At 42.3% G+C, this 24,359-nt stretch overlaps 1 protein-coding gene and 1 non-coding gene across 2 annotated transcripts in view; both read right to left on the bottom strand.

Moving 5' to 3' along the window:
* Positions 1 to 10,559: 10,559 nt before the first annotated feature.
* The window catches only part of LURAP1 (leucine rich adaptor protein 1), a 16,143-nt gene continuing 2,343 nt past the window's right edge, over positions 10,560 to 24,359 (bottom strand). The window contains exon 2 of the mRNA XM_086386448.1: positions 10,560 to 16,105. Within this exon, the coding sequence (XP_086242574.1) occupies positions 15,584 to 16,105 (522 nt within the window). The 3' untranslated portion in view covers positions 10,560 to 15,583. The remainder of the gene's footprint in view (positions 16,106 to 24,359) is intronic.
* TRNAR-CCU (transfer RNA arginine (anticodon CCU)) lies at positions 19,870 to 19,942 on the bottom strand. The gene has a single exon. It is a non-coding gene; the product is annotated as a tRNA-Arg (tRNA).

Genomic DNA, 24,359 nt, shown 5'->3' with positions numbered 1-24,359 from the left:
GAACATTATATCTAACACTTGCAGAATGCATGTTATTTTCGAGGAGATACGGAACATTCACTTAGATAGGGCATCTTTTGGGCCATAAAAGAAGTCTCAATAAAATTTTAATTCATACAGAATTTATGGTCTGGAATTTAATTATTGTTTAGTCACTAAGTCATGTCTGACTCTTTGAGACCCCATGAGCTGCAGCATACCAGGCTTCCCTGTCCTTCATGATCTCCCAGAGTTTGCTCACACCCATATGAATTGAATCAATGAAGCCATCCAACCATCTCATCCTCTGTTGACCCCTTCTTCTCCTGCCCTCAATCCTTCCCAGCATTAGGGTCTTTTCCAACGAGTTAGCTCTTCACATCAGGTGGCCAAACTAGTGGAGCTTCAGCATCAGTCCTGTCAATGAATATTCAGGGCTGATTTTCTTTAGGATTGACTGGTTTGATCTCCTTTCTGTCCAGGCGTCTCTCAAGTCTTTTCCAGCACCACAATTAGAAAGCATCAATTCTTCGGTGTTCAGCCTTCTTTATGGCCCAACTCTCACATCTGTATATAACTACTGAAAAAAACACAGCTTTGACTAGATGGACATTTGTTGGCAAAGTTATATCTCTGCTTTTTAATATGCTATCTGGGTTTGTCATAGGTTTTCTTCCAAGGAGCAAGTGACTTTTACTTTCGTGGCTACAGTCACGTCCACAGTGATTTTGGAGTCCAATAAAATAAAGTCTGTCACTGTTTCCACTATTTCCCCATCTACTTGCCATGAAGTGATGGGACCGGATGCCATGATCCTAGATTTTTGAATATTGAATTTTAAGCCAGCTTTTTCACTCACCTATCTCACCTTCATCAAGAGGCTCTTTTAATGAAGTTCCTTTTCGCTTTCTGCCATTAGAGTGGTATCATCTGCATATTTGAGGTTGTTGATATTTCTTCTGGCAGTCTTGATTCCAGCTTGTGATTCATCCAGCTGGGCATTTCACATGATGTACTCTGCATATCGGAGAAGGCACTGGCGACCCACTCCAGTACTCTTGCCTAGAAAATCCCATGGATGGAGGAGCCTGGCAGGCTACAGTCCATGGGGTCGCTAAGAGAGTCGGACATGACTGGGCGACTTCACTTTCACTTTTCACTTTCATGCATTGGAGAAGGAGATGGCAACCCACTCCAGTGTTCTTGCCTGGAGAATCCCAGGGACGGAAGAGCCTGGAGGGCTGCCATCTCTGGGGTCGCACAGAGTCGGACACGACTGAAGCAACTTAGCAGCAGCAGCGGCACTCTGCATAAAAGTTAAATAAGCAGGGTGACAATACACAGACTTATGTACTCCTTTCCCAATTTTGAACCAGTCCGTTGTTCCATGTTCAGTTCTAACTATTATTTCTTGACCAGCATATAGGTTTCTCAGGAGACAGGTAAGGTGGTCTGATATTCTGATCCCCTTAAGAATTTTCCACAGTTTGTTGTGATCCACATAGTCAAAGGCTTTAGCATAGTCAATGAAGTAGAAGTATAAAAATAAACTTTCTAAAAAGCCCCAAGTATTTTTGTAGTTAAGCAATATACTTCTAGTTAACTTATGAACCAAAGAAGAAATAGCAAAGGAAATCAAAAAACAATTTTAACTGAATAATAATAAAACACAAGATATAAAAAATGTATGAGATGTAATAAATAAAGCAGTGCTTAGAGAGAAATGTACAGCTTATTTTTTAAAAAATAGAGGCTTAAGCAAATTAAATGCAAATCAGAAGAAAAAAATAATAAAAATTAGAGTTAAATTTGATGAAGAAGAAAACGATAGAGAAAATTAATAAGGCCAAAATTTGGTGCTTTAGAAACATTAATAAAATGGATAAACTCTGAGCAAGAGTCTATTAATCAATAATAAAATGGAGCATCACAGATTATACGTAGGAACAAGAGAAGCTGTCACTACAAATCCTAAGACGTCAAAGGATAAACAGTAAAGAACTTCTGGGAAGATGATAATTATGATGGCACGTATGTTTTCTTTTTCTTAATTAATCTATTTCTTTTTTACTGCATGGGGTCTTCATTGCTGCGCTCAGGCTTTCTCTGGTTGCAGTGAGCACAGGCTACTTTTGTTGTGGTGCACAGGCTTCTAATTGTGGTGGCTTCTCTTGTGGAGCACAGGTTCCAGGATCATGGGCTTCAGTAGTTGCAGCACTTAGGCTCAGTAGTTGTGGCACCTGAGCTTAGTTGCTCAGTGGCATGAGGTATCTTTCCCAGACCAGGGATCGAACCCGGGTCCCCTGTGTTGGCAGGTGTGCTCCTAGCCAGGGAAATCCTGGCACATCATTTTTCAATCTCTTCAGATCCCCACATAAAAACTGACATGGCAGCTGGAGACTCAAAATTTTAAAAACATGCACAACATTTACAACAAAATTTGGTGACAATTTATCTCCACAACCCTAAATTACAAGCAAGTGGGGACAAACCACCAAGAGCCACCAGACTATATGAGTTCAGCATCTGTACAGAAGAAAGAAGGAACCAAAGGGATGGTATCTGAGAGAATAAGAATAATAGACTCCCTAAAGTGTCAAGAGGTGCTCACTGGAATCAAGAAAGGCCAATGAGAACAGTAAATGAAACTTAGGAGGGATCTGCAGTCTAAAATAGCAAGTGAAGGGACTTCCCTGGAGGTCCAGTGGCTAAGACTCCATGCTCCCAACGCAGGGGGCCCAGATTAAACCCTTGGTCAGGGAACTAGATCCTGCATGCCACAACTAAGACCTGGTGTATCCAAATAAATACATATTTTTAAAATTTACAAATAAAATAAAGTATCAGGTGAGTGCAAGGGGCCCACAGTGAGAAGGACTAAGTGGCTGGAGCAGGTCAGACACCTATGAACCGTCAAAACCAGTCCACCTGGAGAAACTGCTGCTGCTGCTGCTAAGTCGCTTCAGTCGTGTCCAACTCTGTGCGACCCCATAGACGGCAGCCCACCAGGCTCCCCCGTCCCTGGGATTCTCCAGGCAAGAACACTGGAGTGGGTTGCCGTTTCCTTCTCCAATGCATGAAAGTGAAAAGCGAAAGGGAAGTCGCTCAGTCGTGTCCGACCCTCAGCGACCCCATGGACTGCAGCCCACCAGGCTCCAAGAAACTGCTAGGAGTGAAATAAAAATATAATAGGATAGGGACATCAGAGATGAAGAAATCAAAGATGGATACCAATCTAGAGCCAGGAAATCCCAGGAAACAAGTCAGACAAAACTAACAGAAGACGGAGTTCTCTGATGCTATAAAAGCTTTTCTGAATCCTGACTTATTCCTTAAGTTCAAGAAAACTAATTTCACAGAAAATGAACAATAGGAAAGTATCAAGGTGAAATGTCATATAAAGTTATTACCAAAAAACTGTAAGCATAACATTAGACACTGTGAAAGCACATCACAGAGATGTGCCACAAAGCAGATCAAAACTGCAACCTACTGTTTGAAAACAAACTAAAAGACACTAAGAAAACCATATGTGAAAGAACAACAAAAATCCCGATTAGAAAAACTCAGCTTTATTTCAGGCAAATAGCATTCAAATCCTTTGACCCAAATCTCTTGTCTCAACCTGTTGCTAAAAAATTGACAGTGGTCCTAGTACCTTTCCATTTCCTTCTCCAGGGGATCTTCCCAACCCAGGGATCAAACCCAGGTCTCCCACATTGTGGGCAGACGTTTTAACCTTTGAGCCACCAGGGAAGCCCTATCAAATCTAAATGCCAGCTAAAACTGGATTTTCCTTCTATCTTAAAATCTCTTTTAATTTGGTGCCCCTACATTAAGCAAGCCAACACGCTTTTTTTTTTTTTTAATCCAACCATTCTTGTCTGCTTCCAAGGCCATTTTATATTATCTTATGATGTTCCTACCTTCTTGGCCAATTATACCTACCCAAAGGCCCAAATTAGGTCTTCCTGAGAAATTCTTTCCAAACTTAACCTCCATCTCATTTAGGTGATATATTTATGTTTGTGTATCTTGTTTTCAGCACCAAACTGTACAGTACTAAAATATATTGGCATCTGCTCACCAGCTCTCTATGCTGGACTCAAGAAAAAAATCAGTTATTATCTAAGCCAGGGGATTCCAATCAACTGGTCAAGATTAAGATCTGATTAGTTGAAGCTACTGCTGTTCACACTGTTGAAAATTCATCTCTCTTTAAATACCTTTCCCAGGACTTCCCTGGTGATCCAGTGGCTAAGACTCTGTGCTGCCAACGCAGGGGGCCCAGGTTTGAATTCTCGTCAGGGAACTAGATCCCATATGCCGTGACTATAAGATCCCACATACTGCATCTAAGACCCCATGCAGACATATAAACAAATATATATTTTTTAAAAAGATTACTTGTAGAACTAAAATTACATAAGGGCTAAGAAGAAAAGAGTATAGTATACCATGACTATATGCCCTCACAACGTAGATTCATTATAAAGTTGTTTAATGAGGGGGTGAACGGCAAGTGCATTTGTAAAATACTTTAATGTTTTCAGTAATCATATTGGTGGTAGTATGTTGTGATTGAGATAGAAGAAAGGAGTAATTATGGAATATTCTAAATCTGTCATCTCCTGTGTCTTTTTTGTTTTGGCCACACCCCATTGTGGGATTTAGCTTCCTGGGCAGGGACTGAACCCAGGCCCTCAGCAGTGAGAGTGTGAAGTCCTAACCAATGGACCACCTGGGAATTCCCTCCTGTGTCCTTGAAAACTAGGATTCTTAAGAAAGGAACTAGAGAAGAGATTAAGTAAAAGTTCTTTAATCTTTAATTTGAATTGAAAGTATTACTATGTACTTATGAATTATTTTAGTGTGTGTATGTACATGTGTGTGTATATATATATATATATAATATATATATAACATATATATATATAATATATATATATAGTCTATTCACTGAATCTATAGCTCTGTCCACTGTAAAGGCCTACCTGTGTCCTTGAAATATAATTTCTCACTTAAAAAACTGAAGGCTTCTTAGAGAAATGGTTGATTCCAGTCTGGGGCAAGAAGTGTACAAGATGACCCAGGAATATTTTGTCAAAACAATCAGTAAAGAGAGCTGTCAAAAATTACTAGAGTCATCAGAAGAACTAAGAAGTCAGCCTAGTGTCCACTGGCCAAAGTTGGTGCACTTCAATAATGACAATATGAAACCCATCGGTTCCTAAGGGCTTCCTAGGTGGCGCTAGTGGTAAAGAACCCACCTGCCAATGCAGGAGACCTAGAGACTTGGGTTCAATCTCTGGGCAGGAAGATCCCCTGGACAAGGGCATGGCAACCTACTCCAGTATTCTTGCCTAGAAAATCCTATGGACAGAGGAGCCTGGCAGGCTACAGTCCATAGGGTCACAAGACTCAGACATGACTGAAGTGACTTAGTATGCATGCATAGGTTCATAATGATACATATATTTATTATAATAATATTTTTAAGAGTAGTCAACTTTGGAGGATGATAAGGATTCAATTCATTATCTTCAAAACTGGTGAAAAAAGAAAAGTCAAAGTGAAAGTTGCTCAGTCATGTCTAACTTTTTGCAACCCCATGGATATACAGTCCATGGAATTCTCCAAGCCAGAATATTGGAGTCAGTAGCCTTTCCCTTCTCCAGGGGATCTTCCCAACGCAGGGATCAAACCCAGGTCTCCTACATTGCAGGCAGATTCCTTACCAGCTGAGCCACAAGGGAAGCCCCCCCAAAAGAATCAAATATTTATTCTACCTTTCCTATGTGAACTGTACACTCAGAAATCAAATAGTAGATAAGAGGATGTTTCTCTTTTTGAAAGTATTTCAATGAATAAATAAAATTATAGAATTATTGGCACCATTTTGTAATCCTCAATGAATTAATGGCTTTAGGCAATAAATATCAACACCTGAAAAAAAATCATAAGCATAGAGACAGGATTTATATGCCTCTTAAGAGTCTTGCCAAAGTGATAAAATCTGTTTGATTCAGCCTCTGGAGTCAGCTACCAATTTGCAGGAGATATTGAGGACATAAGAACATTCAGAACTGTATGATGAGTATCTATATCAGCAAAATCCAGACTGTGGTAAACTCTACATGTCAAATGGCCCAGGTTGTTAAACAAATAAATTGTAAGGAATCAAGAAAGGGATGAATGGGGGACTTTAGGTTCAGTTACATTCAGTCGCTCAGTCGTGTCCGACTCTTTGCAACCCCATGGACTGCAGCATGCCAGGCCTCCCTGTCCATCACCAACTCCCGGAGTTTACTCAAACTCATATCCATTGAGTTGGTGATGCCACCAAACTATCTAATTCTCTGTCGTCCCCTTCTCCTCCTGCCTTCTTCAATCTTTCTCAGCATCAGGGTCTTTTCAAATGAGTCAGCTCTTCACATCAGGTGGCCAAAGTATTGGAGTTTCAGCTTCAACATCAGTCCTTCCAGTGAACATTCAGGACTGATTTCCTTTATGATGGACTGGTTGGATCTCCTTGTAGTCCAAGGGACTCTCAAGAGTCTTCTCCAACACCACAGTTCAAAAGCATCAATTCTTCGGTGCTCAGCTTTCTTCACAGTCCAACTCTCACATCCATACATGACCACTGGAAAAACCATAGCCTTGACTAGACAGACCTTTGTTGGCAAAGTAATGTCTCTGCTTTTGAATGTGTTATCTAGGTTGGTTATAACTTTCCTTCCAAGGAGTAAGCATCTTTTAATTTCATGGCTGCAGTCACCATCTGCAGCGATTTTGGAGCTGCTGCTGCTGCTGCTAAATCGCTTCAGTCGTGTCCTACTCCAGCGACCCCATAGACGGCAGCCCACCAAGGCTTCCCCATCCCTGGGATTCTCCAGGCAAGAACACTGGAGTGGGTTGCCATTTCCTTCTCCAATGCATGAAAGTGAAAAGTGAAAGTGAAGTCGCTCAGTTGTGTCCAACTCTTAGCGACCCCATGGACTGTAGCCTACCAGGATTTTGGAGCACCCCCCCCCAAAAAAAAAGTCTGACACTGCTTTCATTGTTTCCCCATCTACTTCCCATGAAGTGATGGGACCAGATGCCATGATCTTCATTTTCTGAATATTGAGCTTTAAGCCAACCTTTTCACTCTCCTCTTTCACTTTCATCAAGAGGCTCTTTAGCTCCTCTTCACTTTCTGCCATAAGGGTGGTGTCATCTGCATATCTGAGGTTATTGTATTTCTCCAGGCAATCTCAATTCCAGCTTGTGCTTCCTCCAGCCCAGAGTTTCTCATGATGTACTCTGCATAGAAGTTAAATAAGCAGGGTGACAATATACAGCCTTGACATACTCCTTTTCCTATTTGGAACCAGTCTGTTGTTCCATGTCCAGTTCTAACTATTGCTTCCTGACCTGCATACAAATTTCTCAAGAAGTAGGTCAGGTGGTCTGATATTCCCATCTCTTTCAGAATTTTCCACAGTTTATTGTGATCCACACAGTCAAAGGCTTTGGCATAGTCAAGAAAGCAGAAATAGATGTTTTTCTGGAACTCTCTTGCTTTTTCCATGATCCAGCGGATGTTGGCAATTTGATCTCTGGTTCCTCTGCCTTTTCTAAAACCAGCTTGAACATCTGGAAGTTCACGGTTCATGTATTGCTGAAGCCTGGCTTGGAGAATTTTAAGCATTACTTTGCTAGCGTGTGAGATGAGTGCAATTGTGTGGCAGTTTGAGCATTCTTTGGCATTGCCTTTTTAGGGACTGGAATGAAAACTGACCTTTTCCAGTCCTGTGGCCACTGCTGAGTTTTCCAAATTTGCTGGCATATTGAGTGCAGCACTTTCACAGCATCACCTTTTAGGACTTGAAATAGCTCAACTGGAATTCTATCACCTCCACTGGCTTTGTTCATAATGATACTTTCTAAGGCCCACTTGACTTCACATTCCAGGATGTCTGGCTCTAGGTGAGTGATAACACCGTTGTGATTATCTGGGTCATGAAGATCTTTTAGATTAGATTAGGAGACTTAAAAAGACATCAAATGTACTAAATGAAGTAAGTCAGAGAAAGACAAATATCATGATATCACTCATGTGGAATCTAATTTTTTTTTAAATGATACAAGTGAACTTATTTATAAAACAGAAATAAACTTACAGGTATTGAAAGCAAATGTATGGTTACCAAAGGGGAAATGTGTGAGGCAAGGATAAATCAGAAGCTTTGGATTAACATATACACTCTACTGCAATCAATAAGGTTGACAACCAATAGGGACTCACTGCATAGCACAGGGAACTCTACTCAATATTCTGTGATAACCTAAATGAGAAAAGAATCAATATATGATATGTATAACTGAATCATTTTGCTGTACGCCTGAAACTTATACAACATAGTAAATCAACTACACTCCAATAAAATAAAAAGACTTCAAATATTTTCAAATGGACAAGACTATATAGTATCTACGGATGTACGTTTGGATGATAAAACTATATAAAAGATACAAAGAAGTTAATACTGTAGTCAGGAAATGGTTGCTTATTGGCAGCAGAGTAGTGTTAGTTGCTCAGTCATGTCCGATTCTTTTCGATCCCATGGACTGTAGCCAACCAGTCGGCTCCTCTGTTCATGGAATTCTCCAGGCAAGAATACTGGAGTGGGAGGCCATTTCCTTCTCCCGGGGATCTTCCCAACCCATGGATCAAAACTGTCTCCTGCATTGCAGGCAGATTCTTTACTGTCTGAGCCACCAGGGAAGCCCAGATATAATGTAAGTGCTATGTAAATAGTTGAAGATGAGTGGCAAATTCAAGTTTTGTTTTTTGGAATTTCATGGAATTTTTTTCCCAAATATTTTCCATCCTTCGATTGAATCCACGGATATGCAAATATGTAGGGCCGACTGTCTTTTCTTCTCTCTAAATACCAAATTCTTAGCAAGTAAATAATACCATATACACTTTCAAATTAAATTCACAAGTTTCTTGTTTGTGTGTTTGATTTTGCTTTAACCTGTCATGTAACATACTGCCATGAGTCTTTGAATGTGGCATCTAAGCAAAAAAAGCTGCATATGGTCACTCTCTGTATGAGAGGTATAAATAAGTAAGGAGACAACATTTTTGTGGACTATTTTTAAAGCATGATAAATAACATTATCAACATTATTCATGATTTAAATATTACGTATACAATACAGATCATCTCCATATCAACAATTATGTAAGGAGGACACTAGAAAATAAAAAATTTATAATGTTCTTATGCAGTGCTTGGCAGCAGAAGAGGATTATAATTGGGATGGGGCATATATACAGGACTTCTGGGTAGGTTCTAGTTCTTGACATGCCAGTAGTTATAGGAGTGTTTAATAATTCATTAAGTCCTATATTTATTTTGTGTGTTTTCTACACTTGTGCTTTATTTTCCAACGAATAGTTTTTTAAAAAGAATAACAAGGCAGTGTTATAAACAATTTTATGCCAATAAATTCAACAACTTAATTGAAACAAAATATTTGAAAAACACAACTTACCAAAACTAACTCAAAATGAAATTAAAAGTTGGAATACCTCTATATGTATCACAGAAATTGAATTTATCAAAACCCTCCCCCACAAAGAAAATTCCAAGCCCAGATTATTTCACTGATGAAGTCTATCAAATACTGAATAATGCTGCCAAAGTTACAAAAATGTTTTCAGAAAACAAAGGAGAAAGAAACACTTCCTAATTTCTTTTAAGAGGCCAGGATAATCCTGAAATAGTAAAACTTAAACAAAAGTTTATCAGAAAATTAAATAGCTATATTTCATTATATTGAGGAATTATTAATTTTAGGTATAATAATAATAAAAGTCCTTATATTTTAGAGGTACATAATAAAACATTATAAATAAAGTGGGATCATATCTAGTTTTGCTTCAAAATAATCTTGGTTAGGGGAAGAGTAGTTGAGGGAATAAATAAACCAAGATTGACCAGAGTTGATAATTATTGAAGCTGGGTGATGGATTCATGGAAACTCATTATACTATTTTCTCTACTATTGTTTACTCTCAAGATTTTTCATAATATAAAACAAAAAATAACTACAAAATGATTAAAAGACATTAAATATATAAAACAATAAGTTCACAACAATAATTTAAAAAGAAAGTAAAACAAAACAAAATCATTGAACACCAAGTTGCTAGGACATCAACTTACTATTTGAAAGGGATAAATAAGGGCAGCGATTTAAGCACTTATGTTGCCATTCTGGTATGAACTTTATTTCAGGGTAACCAAATGGTCCTGAAGGATGTAAAAAAAGTTTTTCTGTAGAGAATTATGACTAATAGAAGGAAAAATAATAGCATTAGAGAATAATCATTTTGTAATTGCTAGTGAAATACCCAATTTATAAAATGGTTATAAATGGATGGTAAAACAATTTGGTGAAGAATTGATAGAGAACCTTATGATACAGGGTCAGCCCATCACCACCTGAAAATAGAAGGAGCCCAGGGCATGAAGTGGGCAGTGAAGGAGAGCTGTCCAACCAAGAACACCTGTGCTGCTGTGTAAGTGAAAAATAAATCTTTATTGTGTTAAATCACTGTAATATGGGTTAATTCATTATAAAGGTGCTTACTTTAGAAGTATATCATTTATATATATTAAAACACATAAGCACATAATTGTATTTCAAAGATACATACATATCCAAACACATACTGAACACATTGAAGTGTGTGTGTCTGGGTCAGGGAGAGGAATGAGAACAGGGATCAGGGATTAAAAGAATAAAATCAAACAAAAAGTCACCATGCTCTGCCAAGCATGGTTTAACAAGGAATAAAAAAATAATAATTTAAAAGAGAGACAACTAATCTACTCTTTGTAGAGAGAGCTCAGGCTAGTGTTAGCCAGTAATTATCTTCTACCTTGAGGAGGAACAAGGTATGATTCTGGAGAGGAGGCAATGTTGAAGACACAGCCTGTTGGAACCCTCCATGACATTCACCAGGGAAGTCTCAGGTCTGAAAGGTTCCCTAAACTGAGACTTTCTCCCAAGTATGACCTTCACTCTCAGCTCTCTTTGGTAGTGATGCAGGAGGCATTTGCCATTCTCTAGACATGGGGCCTGGGCTGGCTAACTCCCCTTGGCACCACCTCTCACTCCAGGCTGAAGGAGGCTTGCTACAGCTGAGAGGCTTGTTCTGGGCCTGGGTACATCTTCCTGCCCACCCTCCATCTCTGCTTGAGGAGGACTGAATAATGGTCCTTCCTCCAAAGATGTTCAAGTCCTAATCTCCATAATCTAGGAATAGTTTACCTTCTGTGGCAAAAATGACTGGGAAGATACGGTTAAAGTAGGGATCTTGAGATGGGGAGGTGATTCTGTTATCACAGTGGGCCCAATATAAGCACAGGGATATATAATCACAATGTAATCCTCCTAGTAGGAGACAGGAGAATCAGAGAAAGATGTAAGAATGGAAGTAGAGGTCAGAAAGGCGGAAACTATGTTGCTGGCTTTGACGATGGAGGAAGGGGCCATGAGTCAAGGAACACAAGCAGCCTCTAGAAGCTAGAAAAGGCAAATAGATGGACTGCCCCCTAGAGTCTCCAGAAGAGGTTACCGACACTTTTTAACTTAACCCAATGAAATTGATTTCAGACCTGTGACCTCCAGAACTGTAAGATAACACATTTGTGTTGTTTTAAGCCATTAAGTTTGTGACAGTTTGTCACAGCAGCAATAGAAAACGTGTACACTGGCCCTGCTGCTGGGCCGCATAACCTGTTCTCCTAGGAGAGTAAGGTCTGTGAGAAGGGAATGGGGAATCAGGGAAGATTTCCTGGAAGCCTCTGCAGCAGACTGACCTAGGTTCATAGCATAGTTCATTTATAATCTATCTGTTAATAATGCATTATTTATAGTGTTGCTGAGAATGGAATAATACTTTAAATTTCCTATTCCTACCTAATTAACCACTTTTTAAATTATAAGCCACGTCTCTTCCTGGGTTTACACACATTTATTCTTCTACTCTGGGTGTTACTGAACACCCAGTACGTGGCTGGCACCACGCACAGAGCGAGCCTGAGCCCACTGCAAACTCCAAACACTTCTCACCTAAGCTGCCGCTGAGCTCCCGCTCAGTCCAGGGCTCAAGTTCATTGCCCCATCCTAAATGCAGGCTCTCATACCTGAGCATTCACATGGTCTCACGTCTCCCTGATGGACTCATCCCAGCAGCATCACCTCTTACCCTCTCAGATGCTGTTTCCACAGCTACCAAGAGCAGTCTGGCCTCTGCCTTTACCCTGACCCTGACAAAAGTCTGCAGCCCACTTAGAGGATAGTATGCTCCCTCTGATCATATTTTCAAGACTCCCTTTTCATCTCATTCTTTTTTGTCTTTCTGCATCTCTCTCCCTTTTCATGTCTTCTTTGAGCTCCTAAACAGGTCCTCTTCATAACCTGGAAAGGTCTAAACTAACAGGAGAGCTAAGCCTTAAACAGCCAGTACAGAAGCAGGTAGAAGGGACCAAGGGTGTGTGTTTACCAGCTTCTCTGGGAATGAAATGAAATCTAAGGTATTGAGACGGGATATCCAGGTTACCTGGAGTTCCCAGGCAGCCCCACTCACCCACCTCTCTAGCCTCTCAACACCCTCAGATGCCTATCCAAACTGAGATAAATCCCTTGACTTTGAAGCTTCCAACTCCTCGGGATCCATTTGAATTTCTCTCTCATCTCCCATCCCTATCCCCTTCTTCTAATGTCCAGGTCTGTAATGTTGAGTTCTGATCCCATGATGTTGGGCCTTCTCACCCTGCCTTCCCAGAAAAATATCTGGTCCAGGACTGATTTTCCTTGTATCCCTGGTCCGGATTAATGCACCCTTTACCCAATTCTGGTCCAAGAGTCTCTTTCCTCAGAGTCTGTGGCTCTTTCTGCAAACACCAAGCTGCCTTTCTAGGACAAGGTAAGAACCTGAATGTTAAAACAGGGAGAAAATTGCTTTCAGATCCTCTGGGCTTGGATGATGTTGACAGGGTGCGGTGGGGGAATGGTCTGGTCAAGTGATAGAACTTTGGTGGATAGGCAGGTAGGCAGGTGATCCGGGTTCTTTAACCTGAGGATCCTCAGAGTTACCACAGGCAAATCTGGGGTACTCTCTGCCTTCTCTACGCCTGTCTCTCTAACATGTCTGTGCAATCAGAGGGCTGGTCTTCATTAAGGCTCTTTTGAGCCTGAAGGTTTCACCCAGCTACTCCAGCAATGGTGCATAATAGCCACAAGAGGGCGGACAACCTCTTCAGCTCAGAAGTTTGTAGATTAAATGAACCAGCAAGCTTAAAAAAGGAACACAAGGGTTTCAAGCAGAAAGGTAGTTACCCAAAGTTACCACAAAATGGCAACAGGGTCAGGGTACTGGGAAAGGGTACTTGAATTCCCAGCCTAAAGGAAGTCAGCAGCCCCGAGACCAAGAGGGATGGTAAGGAGAAGAAGAGACTTACTTATATTTGTAAGTGAGAGTTACTTATATTTTTAAGAAGAGACTTAATGTATATTTGTATATTTTGCTGGTGGGCAGCAAAGAAGAGACTTACCTATATTCTTTAGAGATTTCAATCCCTTTGAGAGGAGGAAACATGGTCTTTAGAGGAGAGCCACAAATCAAATGTATTGCCCGAAAAGGATCTGGGTGGGGGTTTCAGGATAAGACTTGAGGAGTTTATGGGAACTAGAGATGAACAACTTGGCTTCTGTCCCTTCCCTAGCATAGAATGAAAAGTAGAGAAACTGCAGGGGTTATTCTAGGATTTGAAGATTCCTCAAGTCAGGAAGTGAAGTCGCTTAGTCGTGTCCAACTTTGCGACCCCATGAACTGCAGTCTGCCTGCCTCCTCTGTCCATGGGATTTCCCAGGCAAGAATACTGGAGTGGGTTGCCATTTCCTTCTTCAGAGGATCTTCTCAACTCAGGAGGGCACAGCAAATAGGCAAGGATCACCTGACATCCTTTTTTTCTCCTTTTTGCCTTCCAATAATCTATTAATAGTTTCAGGGCCCAGGAAAGACAGGGAACAACATAGGGGCAGTACCTGGGGTTCCAAGGGTTAATTTCCAAGGCCAAACATACTCTGACATCAGTCATAGCCCTCATCTCCACCCTCTCCCTGGGCCTGTCCCCTCCCTGAGCCCCAGGTTGGCAGCTTCCCTGAGTCCCTTCTTTGGTGTAACTCACTAGGGCCCTGGGACCCAGGACCAGAGCCAGTGCCCCGCTTCCTCTGCAGTCCCAGGAGTCTAGAGCTTGTTCTAAGAGAGGAAGGAAAGCAGTCTTTCCCTCCCACTCTCCCCCTCCCAGGATGCGGGCCCTAAGACCAAAGAGCCTCACAGTCTTTCTCTGCCACGCCCCGCGTTGTAACCCAGACAAGGGGATTCCTTGTGTCCCAGCCCCAGGCCAGCATTTTAGTGTCCAAATGATGGGAGGTCTGGGGCAGGATGGGGGAAGGGGAATCACAGGATCTGAGAAGATACCTCCCCCTTTTGGAGATTCTGCTACACCCCAAGCTTCTCCCTCTGGCTCCCATCAGAAGTTGAAGGACTCATCTGCATATTAAAGGCCTGAGGCCCAGAGTAGAAACTGAGAAGGTGTGGAGACACAAAGGCTGAACCTTCTGGCAGACAGATTTGGAGCCAGAATACAAGAATGGGGGCAAACCAGGGACAGAATAAGACAGGGGACTATGGCAGGGCAGGCCAAATAGACTGTTGAGATCTGTAGGTGGAGGCCCCTGCCAGTTTCCTCCCTAAAAGCAGAGAAACAGGAGTGCAGGCACCAGACAGGCAGGTGGTCAGAGAAGAAGTGAGAATCCCTGGAATAAAATGAGAACTCCCTGTTTAAATAGAAAGAACCTTTCTGAGAAGTGCAAACATCTGACTGAGAAACTTTCCTGCCAGGAGGGTAGTATAGTCCCATTCACAAGAAGGAATGGTAGGGAGAATAAATAACATGGTCTCACTTAGCAGCAGGGGCTCAAATACCCCTGTATCTATCATCACTAAAAGACTGGTACAAAGGAAAGGCTAATCCATCCTGGCAGGAAATGACATCACTCACCAGACAGGAAGGGGTGGCCCTACCAACCCCAAAGGCTTCTGGGAGGGCCAATCCATGGAGGTTTGGCCCTGAATGTCCATGTCCCTCCATAGTCCTCCATATTGGCCAAAAGTGGGGCTAAGGCTCCTAGAAGTGGGTGAGGTAATCAAATCCCAGTCCCTTCATCAGTGATTTCATAGGGATGCTAAACCCTCAAATCCTTACCTAGTTGTGGGGAAAGGAGAAGAGATACTATCACACCTGGAGCCACAGGTCAAGCCTCTAGAGTCCACGTATCTATGGAAATAGCTCTAGGGACCCAATAATTGAAGGTTAAAGGCAGAGCCTCCCCAGGGACCAGAGGGATGGTAAGGCCAGGTTTCATGGTAACTGATTTCAATGTAGCCTCTTCCTAATTCCAGACAGAGGGAGAACAAATTCAAGGGAGACCAGGGCCTAGTGAGTAAAGAACCAAAAGGGTGGAAGAGTTGTTACAGGAAGGTCACATCATCCTGGCACTGGCCCCAGTACCAGTGGGTCTCAAAGCCCAGCTTGGCACTCTCATCCTCTGGCGGCTCAGGAGATGCACCTTGCAGCCCCTCCCCTGGGGGTTTCCACACGGCCCTCAAGCTCCCTAGCCTGGTGGCTGTCAGGTCCACCTCAGTCCTGGCCCTCTCCCCACCAGGTATAACCTTCGCCCAGTCCATCTCGGGACGGGGAGCCCCAGGCGGGCCATGTTCATCCAGCTCGCTGGGCGCCACTGTGTCCAGGAAGCTGCCGATGGAGACACTGTCCAGCCGGTCAGTGGAGCTTGTGTCTGGCAGGCTGTCCCAGCTGCCTCGCCTTGAGCGGCCTGGGCTCCCGCCTGTCAGGCTATATTGGCTGCTGGTGAGGCTGCTGCAGTGGCTGGTCAATGTCCCCCTCTCCTCCAACAGCCAGCGCACCGCCTCAATGCCCTCATTCAAGGTCACCAGTTGCTGCAGGATCTTCACGTCGATGGCTCTCAGGTAAGCCTAGGGGAGTGGGAGAAGAAATCAGTCCCAGGTTCTGGGCCATGGGTTTCCCCAGTGTTTCTAGAGGCCTCTACCTCGTAATCCAACCAACTATGCTTGACTTTCAAGAACCATGTAAATAGAATGGTTTGGACTGTAGGCTTTAGAAGCAGAGAGATTGCTGCTTAAAATCTCAGCTCTACAACTGATCAGCTTTATGACTGCAGGCAACTTTCTTGCCTTTGTTGGGCCTGTGTTTCCTTGTCTGTGAAATAGGTTTAAATGACTCACCTCACAGCATGGTTGGGAGAGTTTTGAGATGTTGTCTATTAAGTATGGACCACTGTACCTGGTATGGAGTAAGATCTCAGTAAATAATATTAAAATCCAATCCTACTGAGATTGAAACTTCACAGATAGGATATTTACTACTGAACCAGTCCAGATTCACCAGTAAGACTTAGAAGCAGTCATCCAAAAAGTTGCCTTAGAGGGGGCCAAGTGTTAATTGGGAAACAGATTGGGCCAAACGGAGGCATGAGCTGGGGGCGTGGCACAAAGAGGAGGCTAACCTGGCCCCCCAGTCCCTTTGGGGGGTGGCAGTAGGCGCTGTGGGGAGGGAAGGGTTGGCTAGAGCTTCCAAGGGTCAGAATCCTCCTGGCTGGGGATTTGGGGCTTCCCTCTTCTATACACCAGTCTCCCTGTCTGCACTGAGTGCCAGTCTGACTTATTGGGTAATCTCTAGGGTCCTTTCCAGCTCAGATGCACTGAGTTATCTTCCCCAAGCACAAGTCTGAACTCGTCCTTCCCTTGCTCAAGAACCTTTAAGGGCTTTGCACTGCTCTCAGAAAACAGAATATTGGAATATTTTAGCAGCAGGTATTCAAAAGCCTGTCATAATATGGCTCGTGCTCATCCCTCTAACTTCATCTCTACCATATTTCCATGGGAATTCCAGGTCCTGCCACACATAACTTTTAAAATTTCATTTCATTTAGTTTCACTTTTAATGAAAGTAGTAGATGTACATAAAGAAGCAAATAGTTCTGTAAGCTTTGTTAAGAAAAGGAAGTTTCCCCATCCTAAATCCCACTTGCCAAAGACAACTATTATTAATTTTTTAGCTGTTTATTTTGTTGTGTGTGTGCCCAGTGACTTCAGTTGTATCCAACTCTGTGCGACCCTACGGAATGTAGCCAGGCTCCCCTGTCCATGGGATCCTCCAGGCAAGAATACTAGAGTGGGTTGCCATGCCTTCCTCCAAGGGATCTTCCCAACCCAGGGATCAAACCCATGTCTCCCATGTCTCCTGCATGGCAGGTGGTTTCTTTCCTGCTGAGCCACCAGGGAAGCCCATTTATTTTGGTACTTACCTTCTAATTTCTAAATAACTGCTTACTGATTTTTAAGTATTTTCTATTGACTTTGTATATAATAGAAGGTTAAGGATTTAACTCTTTCATCCTACTCCCTATATCTCTGCCATACTCACACCCTCCCCATTTTATTACAACATATGTAATAAAATTAATCATTCAGCATTTACCTTGTTAGAATTTGGAAATGCTACTCACAGCTAAGCCATGTGGTTTACTGTGGCTACTTTTCCTTTTTATACAACTGTAAGTTTTACTTTTTAGATAATAATTATTATCCTTATTATTACTACTACTACCACAACTGTTTTGCTTAGTTTGGTATATTGTTATCAGTAAGTCATCCTTAAACTCTCTCCCAGGAGTCTGAATTTCCCTCTCAAAGCTTTATTTTTTTTTTTATTGAAGTATAATTGCTTTACAATGTTGTGTAAGCTTCCACTGTACAACAAAGTAAAACAGCTATATGTATACATAGATCCCCTTCCTCTTGAGCCCCCCTCCCACCCCCAACCCCATCCCTCTAGGTCATCATAGAGCACTGAGTTGAGCTCCTTGTGATATACAGCACCTTCCCATTAGCTATCTATTAGACACATTATAGTGTATATATATCAGTTCAGTTCAGTTGCTCAGTCATGTCCGACTCTTTGTGACCCCATGAACTGTAGCATGCCAGGCCTCCCTGTCTATCACCAACTCTCGGAGTCCACCCAAACCCATGTCCATTGAGTCAGTGATGCCATCCAACCATCTCATCCTCTGTTGTCCCCTTCTCCTGCCTTCAATCCTTCCCAGCATCAGGGTCTTTTCAAATAAGTCAGTTCTTTGCATCAGGTGGCCAAAGTATTAGAGTTTCAGCTTCAACATCAGTCCTTCCAATGAACACCCAGGACTGATCTCCTTTAGGATGGACTGGTTGGGTCTCCTTGCAGTCCAGGGGACTCTCAAGAGTCTTCTCCAACACCACAGTTCAAAAGCATCAATTCTTCGGCGCTCAGCTTTCTTCACAGTCCAACTCTCACATCATACATGACCACTGGAAAAACCATAGCCTTGACTAGACAGACCTTTGTTGACAAAGGATTGTCTCTGCTTTTGAATATGCTATCTAGGTTGGTCATAACTTTCCTTCCAAGGAGTAAGCGTCTTTTATATATATCAGTACTACTCTCCCAATTCATTCCACCCTCCCCAAGACTTTTAAACATATCACATGTTCTATCTATTCCCTCTTCTTCGAGGCAGTTTCTGACCTGCTCCAATCTGTCCCTGCTGCACAACTATCCTCCAGAGATCTATCTCCCTTCACTATCACCTTGGGGATTCCCTTTGCCTCTCTCTTGAGTTGGATCCCAATTCCTGGATCCCACATCTTTTTTATTGATTTACTCCTTAATGTATGTGTGGTGCTTTTCCTCCAGTAGCTTCCCAAGAAAAGTCTGCATAGACTATACCTGCATAGGAGGTATATTTGTTGAAGCTTCACATGTTTTAAAACATTGTTATTCATTCCTCACACTATTGACTGATTAGCTGAGCATAGAAATCTAGGTTGAAAATAATTTTTTGTCAGAATTTAAAGCATTTTTCCATCGTCTTCTAATTTTCAGTGCTACATTTAAAAAGTCTGATGCCATTCTGATTTATTGTATGTGACCACCTTCCCACTCTTTCTAGAAGTTTTTAGGATCTTCTCATGATCCCCAGTGTCCTAAATTATCATAATGATTTACCATTGTGTGATTTTGCTTTCATCCACTGAACTGGTCATTTGTTGGGCACTTTTAATCTGTAGGCTCATGTCCTCCAGTTCTGGGAGATTTTAATTATTTCATTGATGATTTTATATATATATATATATGAAAAATACATATATATGAAAGCGTGAAAGTGTTTAGTTGCTCAGTTATGTCTGACTCTTTGCGACCCCATAGACTGTAGCCTGCCAGGTTCCTCTGTCCATGCAATTCTCCAGGCAAGAGTACTGGACTGGGTTGCCATTTCCTTCACCAGGGGATCTTCCCAACCCAGGGATCAAACCTGGGTCTCCCACATTGCAGGCAGATTCTTAATTGTCTAAGCCTGTCTACCTATACACACACACACACACACATTTTTGTTCTTCCTGGAAATATCTTTATTTGGATAGAAGGTACCCTGAATGGATCCTCTGTTTTTTCTCTCTTCCTCCTCTTCCTATGTGTATTCTAGTTTGTGAAATATTTCAACATTATCAACTCTTCTATTGAGTTTTTCATTTTTTCCTATCATGTTTCTATTTTCAAGAGTTGTTTCTAGATCTTGGATTTCTTCTTCTTCTTCTTTTTAGTTGTGGCATGCAGGATCTTTTACTTGCAGCATGCAGAATCTTTAGATGTGGCATGCAGAATGTTTAGTGGGATCTAGTTCCCTGACCAGGGATTGAACCCTAGTCCTCTGCATTAGGAGTGCAGAGTCTTAGCCACTGAACCACCAGGGAAGTCCTTACATGTTTCCTTTTATAACTTTACATTTTTGTTCATGACTGCAATATTATCTCATCTCTTTAAGGATATAATTAACGATTATTTAAGTTCTTATCTCTCTGAATATCTCTATTCAAGTTTTTTCTTTTTTCCGTTTAAGTCTATATAGTTAAAGGGTTTCATCAGTCTTATAATCTTAAGCTGCTGCTCACACTTCAGACTGGTCTCTAAAACAGCTGATTGTAAAGTCGGTGCCTGAGGCTTGCCAACCCTGAACCTCACTAAGAGTTATTCAGTAAGGCTGTTCAATTGGGTAACGTAGGTAGTATCTTTTGTTTGTGTGTATGAGTGTGTGTTTCTCTTGGGTTCATAAGATTCACTATATTATACCCATTTAGAGAATATAATGTAAGCAAAGCTGCCATTATTCTGGGAGCCAAGTAAGGGAAAGGCTAAGAGGGGTATTACATAACATTTGGTATATTTTAATTTAATCCTTCTTGCTCTCAGACTCTGCTTCGTATCTCCCAATCTGGAGATCTTTGGTTTTATTATGTTTTAAATATATATTACTTGATAAGTGTTTATTAAACTATTCAGGAAATAAATGCTTCACTCAAGCCAACAATGATAAGCCAGAAATAAGACCGAGTATTTGTACACTGAGAAAAACATAGCCACTGGAATTAAACAGTCCTAGATTCAAATTCTGGTTTTGCCACTAATGAAACATATGAAATGGGAATATACTTTTCCTTTAAGCCATCATTTCTTCATGGTAAAAGAGAATACTCTCTAAAGGTTTATTAAGAAGTAGAAGGAACAGTCACAGGCATGGCATACTGTCTGACAAGTATTCACTAATCAATAAAAGGTAGTTATGCCTGGAGAAGGCAATGGCAACCCACTCCAGTACTCTTGCCTGGAAAATCCCATGGGCGGAGGAGCCTGGTGGGCTGCAATCCATGGGGTTGCGAAGAGTCAGACACGACTGAGCGACTTCACTTTCACTTTCATGCATTGGAGAAGGAAGTGGCACCCCATTCCAGTGTTCTTGCCTGGAGAATCCCAGGGACGGGGGAGCCTGGTGGGCTGCCATCTCTGGGGTTGCACAGAGTCGGACACGACTGAAGTGACTTAGCAGCAGCAGCAGTAGCAGCATGCCTATTATTATAATTAACTTATCTACTATGGCATAAGCACAGAAAATTTTGTACCTGAAATTGTTTGTGTTTTTGGAAGAATATCCCAACGTGAATTCAATTAAACAAATGATTATTGGGTACCTGGATCTTCTAGTAATTACACAAAGACAACCTAGACAGCATATTAAAAAGCAGAGACATTACTTTGCCAACAAAGGTCCGTCTAGTCAAAGTTATGGTTTTTCCAGTAGTCATGTATAGATGTGAGATTTGGATTATGAAGAAAGCTGAGCACCGAAGAACTGATGGTTTTGAACTGTGGTGTTGGAGAAGACTCTTGAGAGTCTTCTTGGACTGCAAGATGATCCAATCAGTCCATCCTAAAGGAAATCAGTCCTGAATGCTCATTGGAAGGACTGATGCTGAAGCCAAAGTTCCAATACTTTGGTCACGATGGGAAGAACTAACTCATTTGAAAAGACCCTGATGCTGGGAAAGACTGAAGGCGGGAGGAGAAGGGGACAACAGAGGATGAGATGGTTGGATGGCATCACTGACTCAATGGACATGAGTTTGAGTAAACTCCGGGAGTTGATGATGAACAGGGAGGCCTGGTGTGCTGCAGTCCATGAGGTCACAAAGAGTTGGACACGACTGAGCGACTAAACTGAACTGAAAACAAAGATAATGGAAAAACTCTCCCTACTTAACAGAATCTTACAGTTTCAATAAGGAGATCTGGACATAAATAACTGAAGTACCATAGACTATACAGACTATTAATGATACAAGATAAAAGAGATTATATTCAATTATTTTATGCTGGGGACAAATAGATTAAAGGTAAAACCATTTAGTCCATGACCAAACTAAATGCATTAAACAAAACTTCTCATACTAAAAATGCTTCTCCTGCTTTATTTTCTCCTCCCTTCCTTCCTCTTTCCTCCCTTCTTCCATCCCTCTCTCCTTCCCTTTCTTCCTGCCTTCCAGCCTTCTGCCCTTGCCCTTCTTCCCTTCCTTCTGTTCCCTTCTTTCCAAAACGTGCATTTCCAGTCTTCTGCGATGATAAAGGAGTAGTGGGCAATTAGTTGCCCAGTTGTGAAGGGAATCTTAAAGAGTATGATTCTTAGATAGACATCCATCAACCCATTTGTGTTCAGCTCCATTTGTACCCTCAGTTCCAGAAATATCTGAGAATAGCTCCTGAGACCTTTGAGGTGTAAAATGGATTGCTTTTCTGCTTTTTTCATTGCTGGCTTGGAATTCAGCTTCTTTCAAGTCTACTTAGTTACTAGTCTTCCTTCTGCTTTCAGCTTCCAGATTTTATTTCTATCATCTTCTCTCCTATTCTTGTCCTAATGGCTTCATGGCTTTAAAAATAAGCTCTTTACTAGCTGTTAGTGGAATTTCAAGAGGGAATGGAAGTAAATGCATGTGTTTAATGTGCCATCTTGAACTGGAATTCCCATTGACTATATTCAAGGCCCAACTCAAATGTTGCCTCCTCTAGAAAGTCTTCCCCATACTTCTTCAAGATGAAATTAAGCCATTCGGTCGTGGAACAGTATTTATTGAGTGTTTTTTATAGGCATGGCATTTTGTAGCTAAAGCAAGAAAAGACACCATTTCTTGCCTTCGGAGTTCACAGTCTAGTAGATAAGACAAAGATACAAGCACTTAAAATTCAGAGCAGGAAATGCCAGGGGACATAAATGCTGCACAGAGAGCTGTGGGTACCCAGAGGACTACAACCTAACCAGGGGAGTAAGGAAATGCTTCCTAGAATGAAGGACAGGAGCTGAGACTTGAAAGTCAAGTGAGTCTTAGCCAGACAAAGCAATGGAGAGTCATTCTAACCAGAGGAAATAGCCTGCGTCTCCAACTCAGTCGTGCCTTTCCAGAACACAAATCTGACCATGTCACTCTACAGTGAACTCTTCCTGGAAGTACTCTGTGGGTTCCAGCACCTGTGCCACAGTGGCTAGTCTGTTTCTCCCCTAACCTGGACTGTGAGCTCCCTGAGGGTAGCAGGTCCCACCCAGTTCATTTATGGTGCTTAGACTAGGATTGGGTAGGTCGGCTTCAGTGCTATGATTCTCTGGCCTTTATTTTCTTTGGTGTCTTTGCTGGTCTCAGGGTTTGGGGGCTGGGTTTTATCACATTGGTGAGAAATGAATCTGAGCAGCAGATCTTATAGTCCTGTGACAGTGGGATTCCCTGACTGTGACAGCACAACTGCTCAGAATAGAAGAAAGCAAAGCTTTCTTGCCAGAAAAAGAAACACTCAATTCACACCAATCTCTCTGGCAAGGGGATAAACAGCGCAGAAAAGATGCAGCATCAGAGGCCACTCCAACCCAATTCTCTTCCCAGGGGAATTCAGGTTCCCCGTTCCTCCCTTAACAAGCATACATCAGACGCTCTGACCAGCCCTAAGGTCACAAGTACAGCTCACTCACAGGCTCAATCTAAATCAAGTCTGGGCACAAAAACCCAGAGATCTGAGTCTCAGCTCCCTGGTTTGAGACTGAGATTCCTAGACTATTGTTACCCTCCCCCCGCCCCACTACCCTCCCTCTAGAAGTAGAAAAACTGAGGCCAAAGAGAGTCAGGGCTCTGCTCAAAATCACAAAAGGATTTAGGAGCAGAGCCAGGACTTGAACCCATGCCTTCTCTCTCCCTGCCTAAAGCTTTTTCTCAAACTGTTCTGTGGGGGTGGGTTGCCATAGCAACAGTTCTGTGGGTGGGAGGATTAAGAATGGGAGGTTGCCATTGTTTTCCCTTCCCACAGATCCCAGAGTCTGTCTGGTTCACTCAACTTTTGAGTAGGGGAGGGAAGTGGCCAAGAAACAGGGATGACCTTGGCCTCAAGGGCAGGCCTGCCCACTCCCTGCAGGAAAGCTGGGTGAGGGGCAGTTGAAGGACACTACTTACAGGGCTCAGGCTAGTTCTGCCACAAGTGGCTCCAGGGGAACCGCCCCAATGCCCCACCCCTTGTCCTCCCCAGAGCAGAGTGCATAAAGAGACCAAAGGCACCTTTGCAGAGGAGGGAGAAAGGAATGGAGTAGGGCACTTAGGGAACCTCTCCCTGAGCAGGACCAGAAAGCTCCCTCCCTTGTGTCTTTCATAGGTAGCCCTGGGCCCCAGGCCAGGTTGGGTCCGGAATGCAGAAAGATCCAAACAAAAATGAAACGTATCCTTTCAAGTTTACCAATAGGTAATCTCCACCAGGGCTTCCCAGGTGGTGCCAGTGATAAAGAATCCACCTGGCAATGCAGGAGAC

The sequence above is a fragment of the Bos grunniens genome, chromosome 3 (assembly GCF_055505025.1).
Source record: "Bos grunniens cultivar Pamir isolate PY7600 chromosome 3, Bosgru_T2T1.0, whole genome shotgun sequence".
Classification (NCBI taxonomy): Eukaryota; Metazoa; Chordata; class Mammalia; order Artiodactyla; family Bovidae; genus Bos; species Bos grunniens.
The sequence above is the reverse complement of the archived record's forward strand: the minus strand, read 5'-3'. Positions and strand labels throughout refer to the sequence as shown.